Raw genomic sequence first — 13,687 nt, 5'->3', positions numbered from 1 at the left:
GTGTCGGCACTCGGCAGGCAGTCCTTCCATCCATAATTGTATTATAATATATACCACCTAACCGTGGTTTTTTTTTCATTCTTTATACCGTCATAGTGTCATACTAGTTGTTACGAGTATACTACTATCTCTTTATCAACCAGTGTACAGTGCGGTAGTTCACGGCTGTGGCTACCTCTGTGTCGGCAGTCGGCAGGCAGTCCGTCCATCCATAATTGTATTATAATATATACCACCTAACCGTGGTTTTTTTTTCATTCTTTATACCGTCATAGTCAGTCATACTAGTTGTTACGAGTATACTACTATCTCTTTATCAACCAGTGTACAGTGCGGTAGTTCACGGCTGTGGCTACCTCTGTGTCGGAACTCGGCAGGCAGTCCGTCCATCCATAATTGTATTACAATATATACCACCTAACCGTGGTTTTTTTTTCATTCTTTATACCGTCATAGTCAGTCATACTAGTTGTTGCGAGTATACTACTATCTCTTTATCAACCAGTGTACAGTGCGGTAGTTCACGGCTGTGGCTACCTCTGTGTCGGAACTCGGCAGGCAGTCCGTCCATCCATAATTGTATTACAATATATACCACCTAACCGTGGTTTTTTTTTCATTCTTTATACCGTCATAGTCAGTCATACTAGTTGTTACGAGTATACTACTATCTCTTTATCAACCAGTGTACAGTGCGGTAGTTCACGGCTGTGGCTACCTCTGTGTCGGAACTCGGCAGGCAGTCCGTCCATCCATAATTGTATTACAATATATACCACCTAACCGTGGTTTTTTTTTCATTCTTTATACCGTCATAGTCAGTCATACTAGTTGTTACGAGTATACTACTATCTCTTTATCAACCAGTGTACAGTGCGGTAGTTCACGGCTGTGGCTACCTCTGTGTCGGAACTCGGCAGGCAGTCCGTCCATCCATAATTGTATTATTATAATATATACCACCTAACCGTGGTTTTTTTTTCATTCTTTATACCGTCATAGTGTCATACTAGTTGTTACGAGTATACTACTATCTCTTTATCAACCAGTGTACAGTGCGGTAGTTCACGGCTGTGGCTACCTCTGTGTCGGCAGTCGGCAGGCAGTCCGTCCATCCATAATTGTATTATAATATATACCACCTAACCGTGGTTTTTTTTTCATTCTTTATACCGTCATAGTCAGTCATACTAGTTGTTACGAGTATACTACTATCTCTTTATCAACCAGTGTACAGTGCGGTAGTTCACGGCTGTGGCTACCTCTGTGTCGGAACTCGGCAGGCAGTCCGTCCATCCATAATTGTATTACAATATATACCACCTAACCGTGGTTTTTTTATACCACCTAACCGTGGCAGTCCGTCCATAATTGTATACTAGTATCCAATCCATCCATCTCCATTGTTTACCTGAGGTGCCTTTTAGTTCTGCCTATAAAATATGGAGAACAAAAAAGTTGAGGTTCCAAAATTAGGGAAAGATCAAGATCCACTTCCACCTCGTGCTGAAGCTGCTGCCACTAGTCATGGCCGAGACGATGAAATGCCAGCAACGTCGTCTGCCAAGGCCGATGCCCAATGTCATAGTACAGAGCATGTCAAATCCAAAACACCAAATATCAGAAAAAAAAGGACTCCAAAACCTAAAATAAAATTGTCGGAGGAGAAGCGTAAACTTGCCAATATGCCATTTACCACACGAAGTGGCAAGGAACGGCTGAGGCCCTGGCCTATGTTCATGGCTAGTGGTTCAGCTTCACATGAGGATGGAAGCACTCAGCCTCTCGCTAGAAAACTGAAAAGACTCAAGCTGGCAAAAGCACCGCAAAGAACTGTGCGTTCTTTGAAATCCCAAATCCACAAGGAGAGTCCAATTGTGTCGGTTGCGATGCCTGACCTTCCCAACACTGGACGTGAAGAGCATGCGCCTTCCACTATTTGCATGCCCCCTGCAAGTGCTGGAAGGAGCACCCGCAGTCCAGTTCCTGATAGTCAGATTGAAGATGTCAGTGTTGAAGTACACCAGGATGAGGAGGATATGGGTGTTGCTGGCGCTGGGGAGGAAATTGACCAGAAGGATTCTGATGGTGAGGTGGTTTGTTTAAGTCAGGCACCCGGGGAGACACCTGTTGTCCGTGGGAGGAATATGGCCGTTGACATGCCAGGTGAAAATACCAAAAAAATCAGCTCTTCGGTGTGGAGGTATTTCACCAGAAATGCGGACAACAGGTGTCAAGCCGTGTGTTCCCTTTGTCAAGCTGTAATAAGTAGGGGTAAGGACGTTAACCACCTCGGAACATCCTCCCTTATACGTCACCTGCAGCGCATTCATAATAAGTCAGTGACAAGTTCAAAAACTTTGGGTGACAGCGGAAGCAGTCCACTGACCAGTAAATCCCTTCCTCTTGTAACCAAGCTCACGCAAACCACCCCACCAACTCCCTCAGTGTCAATTTCCTCCTTCCCCAGGAATGCCAATAGTCCTGCAGGCCATGTCACTGGCAAGTCTGACGAGTCCTCTCCTGCCTGGGATTCCTCCGATGCATCCTTGCGTGTAACGCCTACTGCTGCTGGCGCTGCTGTTGTTGCCGCTGGGAGTCGATGGTCATCCCAGAGGGGAAGTCGTAAGCCCACTTGTACTACTTCCAGTAAGCAATTGACTGTTCAACAGTACTTTGCGAGGAAGATGAAATATCACAGCAGTCATCCTACTGCAAAGCGGATAACTGAGTCCTTGACAACTATGTTGGTGTTAGACGTGCGTCCGGTATCCGCCGTTAGTTCACAGGGAACTAGACAATTTATTGAGGCAGTGTGCCCCCGTTACCAAATACCATCTAGGTTCCACTTCTCTAGGCAGGCGATACCGAGAATGTACACAGACGTCAGAAAAAGACTCACCAGTGTCCTAAAAAATGCAGTTGTACCCAATGTCCACTTAACCACGGACATGTGGACAAGTGGAGCAGGGCAGGGTCAGGACTATATGACTGTGACAGCCCACTGGGTAGATGTATGGACTCCCGCCGCAAGAACAGCAGCGGCGGCACCAGTAGCAGCATCTCGCAAACGCCAACTCTTTCCTAGGCAGGCTACGCTTTGTATCACCGCTTTCCAGAATACGCACACAGCTGAAAACCTCTTACGGCAACTGAGGAAGATCATCGCGGAATGGCTTACCCCAATTGGACTCTCCTGTGGATTTGTGGCATCGGACAACGCCAGCAATATTGTGTGTGCATTAAATATGGGCAAATTCCAGCACGTCCCATGTTTTGCACATACCTTGAATTTGGTGGTGCAGAATTTTTTAAAAAACGACAGGGGCGTGCAAGAGATGCTGTCGGTGGCCAGAAAAATTGCGGGACACTTTCGGCGTACAGGCACCACGTACAGAAGACTGGAGCACCACCAAAAACTACTGAACCTGCCCTGCCATCATCTGAAGCAAGAAGTGGTAACGAGGTGGAATTCAACCCTCTATATGCTTCAGAGGTTGGATGAGCAGCAAAAGGCCATTCAAGCCTATACAATTGAGCACGATATAGGAGATGGAATGCACCTGTCTCAAGTGCAGTGGAGAATGATTTCAACGTTGTGCAAGGTTCTGATGCCCTTTGAACTTGCCACACGTGAAGTCAGTTCAGACACTGCCAGCCTGAGTCAGGTCATTCCCCTCATCAGGCTTTTGCAGAAGAAGCTGGAGGCATTGAAGAAGGAGCTAACACGGAGCGATTCCGCTAGGCATGTGGGACTTGTGGATGCAGCCCTTAATTCGCTTAACAAGGATTCACGGGTGGTCAATCTGTTGAAATCAGAGCACTACATTTTGGCCACCGTGCTCGATCCTAGATTTAAAGCCTACCTTGGATCTCTCTTTCCGGCAGACACAGGTCTGCTGGGGTTGAAAGACCTGCTGGTGACAAAATTGTCAAGTCAAGCGGAACGCGACCTGTCAACATCTCCTCCTTCACATTCTCCCGCAACTGGGGGTGCGAGGAAAAGGCTCAGAATTCCGAGCCCACCCGCTGGCGGTGATGCAGGGCAGTCTGGAGCGACTGCTGATGCTGACATCTGGTCCGGACTGAAGGACCTGCCAACGATTACGGACATGTCGTCTACTGTCACTGCATATGATTCTCTCAACATTGATAGAATGGTGGAGGATTATATGAGTGACCGCATCCAAGTAGGCACGTCACACAGTCCGTACTTATACTGGCAGGAAAAAGAGGCAATTTGGAGGCCCTTGCACAAACTGGCTTTATTCTACCTAAGTTGCCCTCCCACAAGTGTGTACTCCGAAAGAGTGTTTAGTGCCGCCGCTCACCTTGTCAGCAATCGGCGTACGAGGTTACATCCAGAAAATGTGGAGAAGATGATGTTCATTAAAATGAATTATAATCAATTCCTCCGCGGAGACATTGACCAGCAGCAATTGCCTCCACAAAGTACACAGGGAGCTGAGATGGTGGATTCCAGTGGGGACGAATTGATAATCTGTGAGGAGGGGGATGTACACGGTGATATATCGGAGGGTGAAGATGAGGTGGACATCTTGCCTCTGTAGAGCCAGTTTGTGCAAGGAGAGATTAATTGCTTCTTTTTTGGGGGGGGTCCAAACCAACCCGTCATATCAGTCACAGTCGTGTGGCAGACCCTGTCACTGAAATGATGGGTTGGTTAAAGTGTGCATGTCCTGTTTTGTTTATACAACATAAGGGTGGGTGGGAGGGCCCAAGGATAATTCCATCTTGCACCTCTTTTTTCTTTTCTTTTTCTTTGCATCATGTGCTGATTGGGGAGGGTTTTTTGGAAGGGACATCCTGCGTGACACTGCAGTGCCACTCCTAGATGGGCCCGGTGTTTGTGTCGGCCACTAGGGTCGCTAATCTTACTCACACAGCTACCTCATTGCGCCTCTTTTTTTCTTTGCGTCATGTGCTGTTTGGGGAGGGTTTTTTGGAAGGGACATCCTGCGTGACACTGCAGTGCCACTCCTAGATGGGCCCGGTGTTTGTGTCGGCCACTAGGGTCGCTAATCTTACTCACACAGTCAGCTACCTCATTGCGCCTCTTTTTTTCTTTGCGTCATGTGCTGTTTGGGGAGGGTTTTTTGGAAGGGCCATCCTGCGTGACACTGCAGTGCCACTCCTAGATGGGCCCGGTGTTTGTGTCGGCCACTAGGGTCGCTAATCTTACTCACACAGCTACCTCATTGCGCCTCTTTTTTTCTTTGCGTCATGTGCTGTTTGGGGAGGGTTTTTTGGAAGGGCCATCCTGCGTGACACTGCAGTGCCACTCCTAGATGGGCCCGGTGTTTGTGTCGGCCACTAGGGTCGCTAATCTTACTCACACAGCTACCTCATTGCGCCTCTTTTTTTCTTTGCGTCATGTGCTGTTTGGGGAGGGTTTTTTGGAAGGGACATCCTGCGTGACACTGCAGTGCCACTCCTAGATGGGCCCGGTGTTTGTGTCGGCCACTAGGGTCGCTTATCTTACTCACACAGCGACCTCGGTGCAAATTTTAGGACTAAAAATAATATTGTGAGGTGTGAGGTATTCAGAATAGACTGAAAATGAGTGGAAATTATGGTTTTTGAGGTTAATAATACTTTGGGATCAAAATGACCCCCAAATTCTATGATTTAAGCTGTTTTTTAGTGTTTTTGGAAAAAAACACCCGAATCCAAAACACACCCGAATCCGACAAAAATAATTCGGTGAGGTTTTGCCAAAACGCGTTCGAACCCAAAACACGGCCGCGGAACCGAACCCAAAACCAAAACACAAAACCCGAAAAATTTCAGGCGCTCATCTCTAATTCTATAGTGAGGGGCAGATGCACAGGTATATTATAGGGAGGGGGCAGATGCACAGGAATATTATAGGGAGTAGGCAGATGCACAGGTATATTATAGGGAGGGGGCAGATGCACAGGAATATTATAGGGAGGGGGCAGATGCACAGGAATATTATAGTGAGGGGGCAGATGCACATGAATATTATAGGGAGGGGGCAGATGCACAGGAATATTATAGTGAGGGGCAGATGCACGGGAATATTATAGGGAGGGAGCAGATGCACAGGTATATTATAGTGAGGGGGCAGATGCACAGGAATATTAAACGGAGGGGGCAGATGCACAGGAATATTAAACGTAGGTGGCAGATGCACAGGAATATTATAGGAGGGGGCAGATGCACAGTAATATTATAGGGAGATGGACGATGCGCGGGAATATTATAGTGAGGGGCCAGATGCACAGGAATATTATAGGGAGGGGGCAGATGCACAGGAATATTATAGGGAGGGGGCAGATGCACAGGTATATTATAGTGAGGGGGCAGATGCACCAGAATATTATAGGGAGGGGGCAGATGCACAGGAATATTATAGTAAGGGGGCAGATACGCAGGTATATTATAGTGAGGGGGCAGATGCACAGGAATATTATAGGAAGGGGCAGATACGCAGGTATATTATAGTGAGGGGCAGATGCGTAGAAATATTATAGTGAGGGGCAGATGTACAGGAATATTATAGGAAGGGGGCAGATGCACAGGAATATTATAGGGAGGGCGCAGATGCACAGGAATATTATAGGGAGGCGGCAGATGTACATGAATATTATAGGAAGGGGCAGACACGCAGGTATATTATAGTGAGGGTCAGATGTACAGGAATATTATAGGGAGGGGGCAGATGCACAGGAATATTATAGGGAGGCGGCAGATGTACAGGAATATTATAGGAAGGGGCAGATACGCAGGTATATTATAGTGAGGGGGCAGATGCACAGGAATATTATAGGAGGGGGCAGATGCACAGGAATATTATAGTGAGGGGGCAGATGCACAGGAATATTATAGTGAGGGGGCAGATGCGCAGGAATATTATAGGGAGGGGGCAGATGCGCAGGTATATTATAGTGAGGGGGCAGATGCACAGGAATATTATAGCGAGGGGGCAGATGCACAGGAATATTATAGGGAGGGAGCAGATGCACAGAAATATTATAGTGAGGGGGCAGATGCACAGGAATATTATAGGGAGGGGCAGATGCATAGGAATATTATAGGGAGGGGGCAGATGCGCAGGAATATTATAGTGAGGGGGCAGATGCACGGGAATATTATAGGGAGGGGGCAGATGCACAGGAATATTATAGGGAGGGGGCAGATGCACAGGAATATTATAGGGAGGGAGCAAATGCACAGGAATATTATAGTTAGGGGGCAGATGCACAGGAATATTATAGGGAGGGAGCAGATGCACAGGTATATTATAGGGAGGGGGCAGATGCACAGGAATATTATAGGGAGGGAGCAGATGCACAGGTATATTATAGGGAGGGGGCAGATGCACAGAAATATTATAGTGAGGGGGCAGATGCGCAGGAATATTATAGTGAGGGGGCAGATGCACAGGAATATTATAGGGAGGGGGACGATGCGCGGGAATATTATAGTGAGGGGGCAGATGTACAGGAATTTTATAGGAAGGGGCAGATGCGCAGTAATATAGTGAGGGGGACGATGCGCGGGAATATTATAGTGAGGGGGCAGATGCACAGGAATATTATAGGGAGGCGGCAGATGCACAGGAATATTATAGGGAGTGGTCAGATGCACAGGAATATTATAGGGAGGGAGCAGATGCACAGGAATATTATAGGGAAGGGGCAGATGCACAGGAATATTATAGGGAGTGGTCAGATGCACAGGAATATTATAGGGAGGGAGCAGATGCACAGAAATATTATAGTGAGGGGGCAGATGCACAGGAATATTATAGGAGGGGGCAGATGCACAGGAATATTATAGGGAGGGGGCAGATGCACAGCAATATTATAGTGAGGGGGCAGATGCACAGTAATATTATAGTGAGGGGGCAGATGCACAGGAATATTATAGTGAGGGGGCAGATACGCAGGTATATTATAGTGAGGGGGACGATGCGCAGGAATATTATAGTGAGGGGGCAGATGCGCAGGAATATTATAGGAGGGGGCAGATGCACAGGAATATTATAGGAGGGGGCAGATGCGCAGTAATATTATAGTGAGGGGGACGATGCGCGGGAATATTATAGTGAGGGGGCAGATGCACAGGAATATTATAGGAGGGGGCAGATGCGCAGGAATATTATAGCGAGGGGGCAGATGCACAGGAATATTATAGGGAGGGGGCAGATGCACAGGAATATTATAGGGAGGCGGCAGATGCGCAGGAATATTATAGTGAGGGGGCAGATGCGCAGGAATATTATAGTGAGAGGGCAGATGCACAGGAATATTATAGAGAGGGGGCAGATGCACAGGAATATTATAGGGAGGCGGCTGATGCGCAGGAATATTATAGTGAGGGGGCAGATGCGCAGGAATATTATAGTGAGAGGGCAGATGCACAGGAATATTATAGGGAGGGGGCAGATGCACAGGAATATTATAGGGAGGCGGCAGATGCACAGGAATATTATAGTGAGGGGGACGATGCGCGGGAATATTATAGTGAGGGGCAGATGCACAGGAATATTATAGTGAGGGGGACAATGCGCGGGAATATTATAGTGAGGGGCAGATGCACAGGAATATTATAGTGAGGGGGACGATGCGCGGGAATATTATAGTGAGGGGCAGATGCACAGGAATATTATAGTGAGGGGGACGATGCGCGGGAATATTATAGTGAGGGGGCAGATGCACAGGAATATTATAGTGAGGGGGACGATGCGCGGGAATATTATAGTGAGGGGCAGATGCACAGGAATATTATAGGGAGGGAGCAGATGCGCAGAAATATTATAGTGAGGGGGCAGATGCGCAGGAATATTATAGTGAGGGGGCAGATGCACAGGAATATTATAGAGAGGGGGCAGATGCACAGGAATATTATAGGGAGGGGGCAGATGCACAGGAATATTATAGTGAGGGGGACGATGCGCGGGAATATTATAGTGAGGGGCAGATGCACAGGAATATTATAGGGAGGGAGCAGATGCACAGAAATATTATAGTGAGGGGGCAGATGCGCAGGAATATTATAGTGAGGGGGCAGATGCACAGGAATATTATAGTGAGGGGGCAGATGCACAGGAATATTATAGGGAGGGGGACGATGCGTGGGAATATTATAGTGAGGGGGCAGATGTACAGGAATTTTATAGGAAGGGGCAGATGCGCAGTAATATTATAGTGAGGGGGACGATGCGCGGGAATATTATAGTGAGGGGGCAGATGCACAGGAATATTATAGTGAGGGGGCAGATGCGCAGGAATATTATAGTGAGGGGGCAGATGCGCAGGAATATTATAGGGAGGGGGACGATGCGTGGGAATATAGTGAGGGGGCAGATGTACAGGAATATTATAGTGAGGGGCAGATGCACAGTCTTATTATAGTGAGGGAGCAGATGCACAGGAATATTATAGGGAAGGGGCAGATGCACAGGAATATTATAGGGAGGGGACAGATGCACAGGAATATTATAGGGAGGGAGCAGATGCACAGAAATATTATAGTGAGGGGGCAGATGTACAGGAATATTATAGTGAGGGGGCAGATGCACAGTAATATTATAGTGAGGGGGCAGATGCACAGGAATATTATAGGGAGGGAGCAGATGCACAGAAATATTATAGTGAGGGGGCAGATGCACAGGAATATTATAGGGAGGGGGACGATGAACCGGAATATTATAGGGAGGGGGCAGATGCACAGGTATATTATATGAGGGGCAGATGCACAGGAATATTATAGTGAGGGGGCAGAGGCACAGGAATATTATAGGGAGGGAGCAGATGCACAGAAATATTATAGTGAGGGGGCAGATGCACAGGAATATTATAGGGAGGGGGACGATGAACCGGAATATTATAGGGAGGGGGCAGATGCACAGGTATATTATATGAGGGGCAGATGCACAGGAATATTATAGTGAGGGGGCAGATGCACAGGAATATTATAGGGAGTGGGCAGATGCACAGGTATATTATATGAGGGGCAGATGCACAGGAATATTATAGTGAGGGGGCAGATACGCAGGTATATTATATGAGGGGCAGATGCACAGGAATATTATAGTGAGGGGGCAGATACGCAGGTATATTATATGAGGGGCAGATGCACAGGAATATTATAGTGAGGGGGCAGATGCACAGGAATATTATAGTGAGGGGGCAGATGCACAGGTACATTATAGTGAGGGGGCAGATGCACAGAAATATTATAGTGAGGGGGCAGATGCACAGGAATATTATAGGAAGGGGGACGATGAACCGGAATATTATAGGGAGGGGGCAGATGCACAGGTATATTATATGAGGGGCAGATGCACAGGAATATTATAGTGAGGGGGCAGATGCACAGGAATATTATAGGGAGTGGGCAGATGCACAGGTATATTATATGAGGGGCAGATGCACAGGAATATTATAGTGAGGGGGCAGATACGCAGGTATATTATATGAGGGGCAGATGCACAGGAATATTATAGTGAGGGGGCAGATACGCAGGTATATTATATAAGGGGCAGATGCACAGGAATATTATAGTGAGGGGGCAGATACGCAGGTATATTATATGAGGGGCAGATGCACAGTAATATTATAGTGAGGGGGCAGATGCACAGGTACATTATAGTGAGGGGGCAGATGCACAGGAATATTATAGGGAGGGGACAGATGCACAGGAATATTATAGGGAGGGGGCAGATGCACAGGTATATTATAGTGAGGGGGCAGATGCACAGGTACATTATAGTGAGGGGGCAGATGCACAGGAATATTATAGGGAGGGGACAGATGCACAGGAATATTATAGGGAGGGGGCAGATGCACAGGAATATTATAGGGAGGGGACAGATGCACAGGAATATTATAGGGAGGGGGCAGATGCACAGGTATATTGCAGGGCGGTGGTAAATGTGCAGGGATATTGTGGGAAGGGGAGGAGTATTATGTGACGGGGAGGAGGGGGTATGTGAATGGAGCATAAGACAGGAGGAGGGGAGGAGGTAGATACACGTATATTGGGAGAGAGAGAGGACGCTGTCAGGGAGACGGCAGGATCAGAGAGAGAGATTCTGCCCTCACCCACCATGCAGCCTGAGGAGAAGGAGCCCGCGCCCAAACCATCTGCTACTGAGAGCACCAGCCTCGTACATGGACCCGGCGACAGTAAGGTGTGTACATTGTGTTATCACATGCTGTGTACTGTATACTACACTGTCACACGCTGTATACTGTACACCACGATGTCACACTGTATAATGTACACTATGATGTCACACTGTATAATGTACACTATGATGTCACACGCTGTATACTGTACACCACGATGTCACACTGTATAATGTACACTATGATGTCACACGCTGTATACTGTACACCACGATGTCACACTGTATAATGTACACTATGATGTCACACGCTGTATACTGTACACCACGATGTCACTCTGTATAATGTACACTATGATGTCACACGCTGTATACTGTACACCACGATGTCACACTGTATAATGTACACTATGATGTCACACGCTGTATACTGTACACCACGATGTCACACTGTATAATGTACACTATGATGTCACACGCTGTATACTGTACACCACGATGTCACACTGTATAATGTACACTATGATGTCATACACTGTATACTGTACACCACGATGTCACACTGTATAATGTACACTATGATGTCACACGCTGTATACTACACTGTCACACACTGTATAATGTACACTATGATGTCACACTGTATAATGTACACTATGATGTCACACTGTATAATGTACACTATGATGTCACACGCTGTATACTGTACACCACGATGTCACACTGTATAATGTACACTATGATGTCACACGCTGTATACTGTACACCACGATGTCACACTGTATAATGTACACTATGATGTCACACGCTGTATACTGTACACCACGATGTCACACTGTATAATGTACACTATGATGTCACACTGTATAATGTACACTATGATGTCACACTGTATAATGTACACTATGATATCACACACTGTATACTGTACACTATGATATCACACACTGTATACTGTACACTATGATGTCACACACTGTATACTGTACACTATGATGTCACACACTGTATACTGTACACCATGATGTCACACACTGTATAATGTACACCATGATGTCACACTGTATAACGTACACTACGATATCACACACCGTATAATGTACACTATGATATCACACACCGTATAATGTACACTATGATGTCACACACTGTATAATGTACACTGTGATATCACACACTGTATAATGTACACTATGATATCACACACTGTATAATGTACACTATGATATCACACACTGTATACTGTACACTATGATGTCACACACTGTATACTGTACACCATGATGTCACACACTGTATAATGTACACCATGATGTCACACTGTATAACGTACACTACGATATCACACACCATATAATGTACACTATGATGTCACACACTGTATAATGTACACTATGATATCACACACTGTATACTGTACACTATGATGTCACACACTGTATACTGTACACTATGATGTCACACACTGTATAATGTACACCATGATGTCACACACTGTATAATGTACACCATGATGTCACACTGTATAACGTACACTACGATATCACACACCGTATAATGTACACTATGATGTCACACACTGTATAATGTACACTATGATATCACACACCGTATAATGTACACTATGATGTCACACACTATATAATGTACACCATGATGTCACACTGTATAACGTACACTACGATATCACACACCGTATAATGTACACTATGATGTCACACACTGTATAATGTACATTATGATATCACACACCGTATAATGTACACTATGATGTCACACACTATATAATGTACACCATGATGTCACACTGTATAACGTACACTACAATGTCATACGCCATGATATCACACTGTATAATATACACGATATCACTCACTGTATAATGTACACTATGATATCACTCACTGTATAATATACACTATGATATCACACTGTATAATATACACGATATCACTTACTGTATAATGTACACTATGATATCACACACTGTATAATGTACACTATGATATCACACTGTATAATATACACAATATCACTCACTGTATAATGTACACTATGATATCACACTGTATACTGTACACTATAATGTCACACACTGTATGTTTACTACGATGTCACACACTGTATAATGTACACTATGATATCACACTGTATACTGTACACTATGATGTCACACACTGTATAATGTTTACTACGATGTCACACACTGTATAATGTACACTATGATATCACACTGTATAATATACACGATATCACTCACTGTATAATGTACACTATGATATCACACTGTATACTGTACACTATGATGTCACACACTGTATAATGTTTACTACGATGTCACACACTGTATAATGTACACTATGATATCACACTGTATAATATACACGATATCACTCACTGTATAATGTACACTATGATATCACACTGTATACTGTACACTATGATGTCACACACTGTATAATGTTTACTACGATGTCACATACTGTATAATGTACACTATGATATCACACTGTATACTGTACACTATGATGTCACACACTGTATAATGTTTACTACGATGTCACA

The 13,687-nt window shown here is 45.5% G+C and overlaps 1 protein-coding gene across 1 annotated transcript in view; it reads left to right on the top strand.

Moving 5' to 3' along the window:
• The first annotated feature begins 11,005 nt into the window (after positions 1–11,005).
• SLC2A1 (solute carrier family 2 member 1) overlaps positions 11,006–13,687 on the top strand; it is a 327,646-nt gene continuing 324,964 nt past the window's right edge. The window contains exon 1 of the mRNA XM_063942024.1: positions 11,006–11,185. Coding sequence (XP_063798094.1) covers positions 11,102–11,185 — 84 coding nt within the window. The 5' untranslated portion in view covers positions 11,006–11,101. The remainder of the gene's footprint in view (positions 11,186–13,687) is intronic.

This window comes from Pseudophryne corroboree, chromosome 10 (assembly GCF_028390025.1).
Source record: "Pseudophryne corroboree isolate aPseCor3 chromosome 10, aPseCor3.hap2, whole genome shotgun sequence".
NCBI classification, from domain to species: domain Eukaryota; kingdom Metazoa; phylum Chordata; class Amphibia; order Anura; family Myobatrachidae; genus Pseudophryne; species Pseudophryne corroboree.
This window is presented reverse-complemented; position numbering and strand designations above follow the sequence as displayed.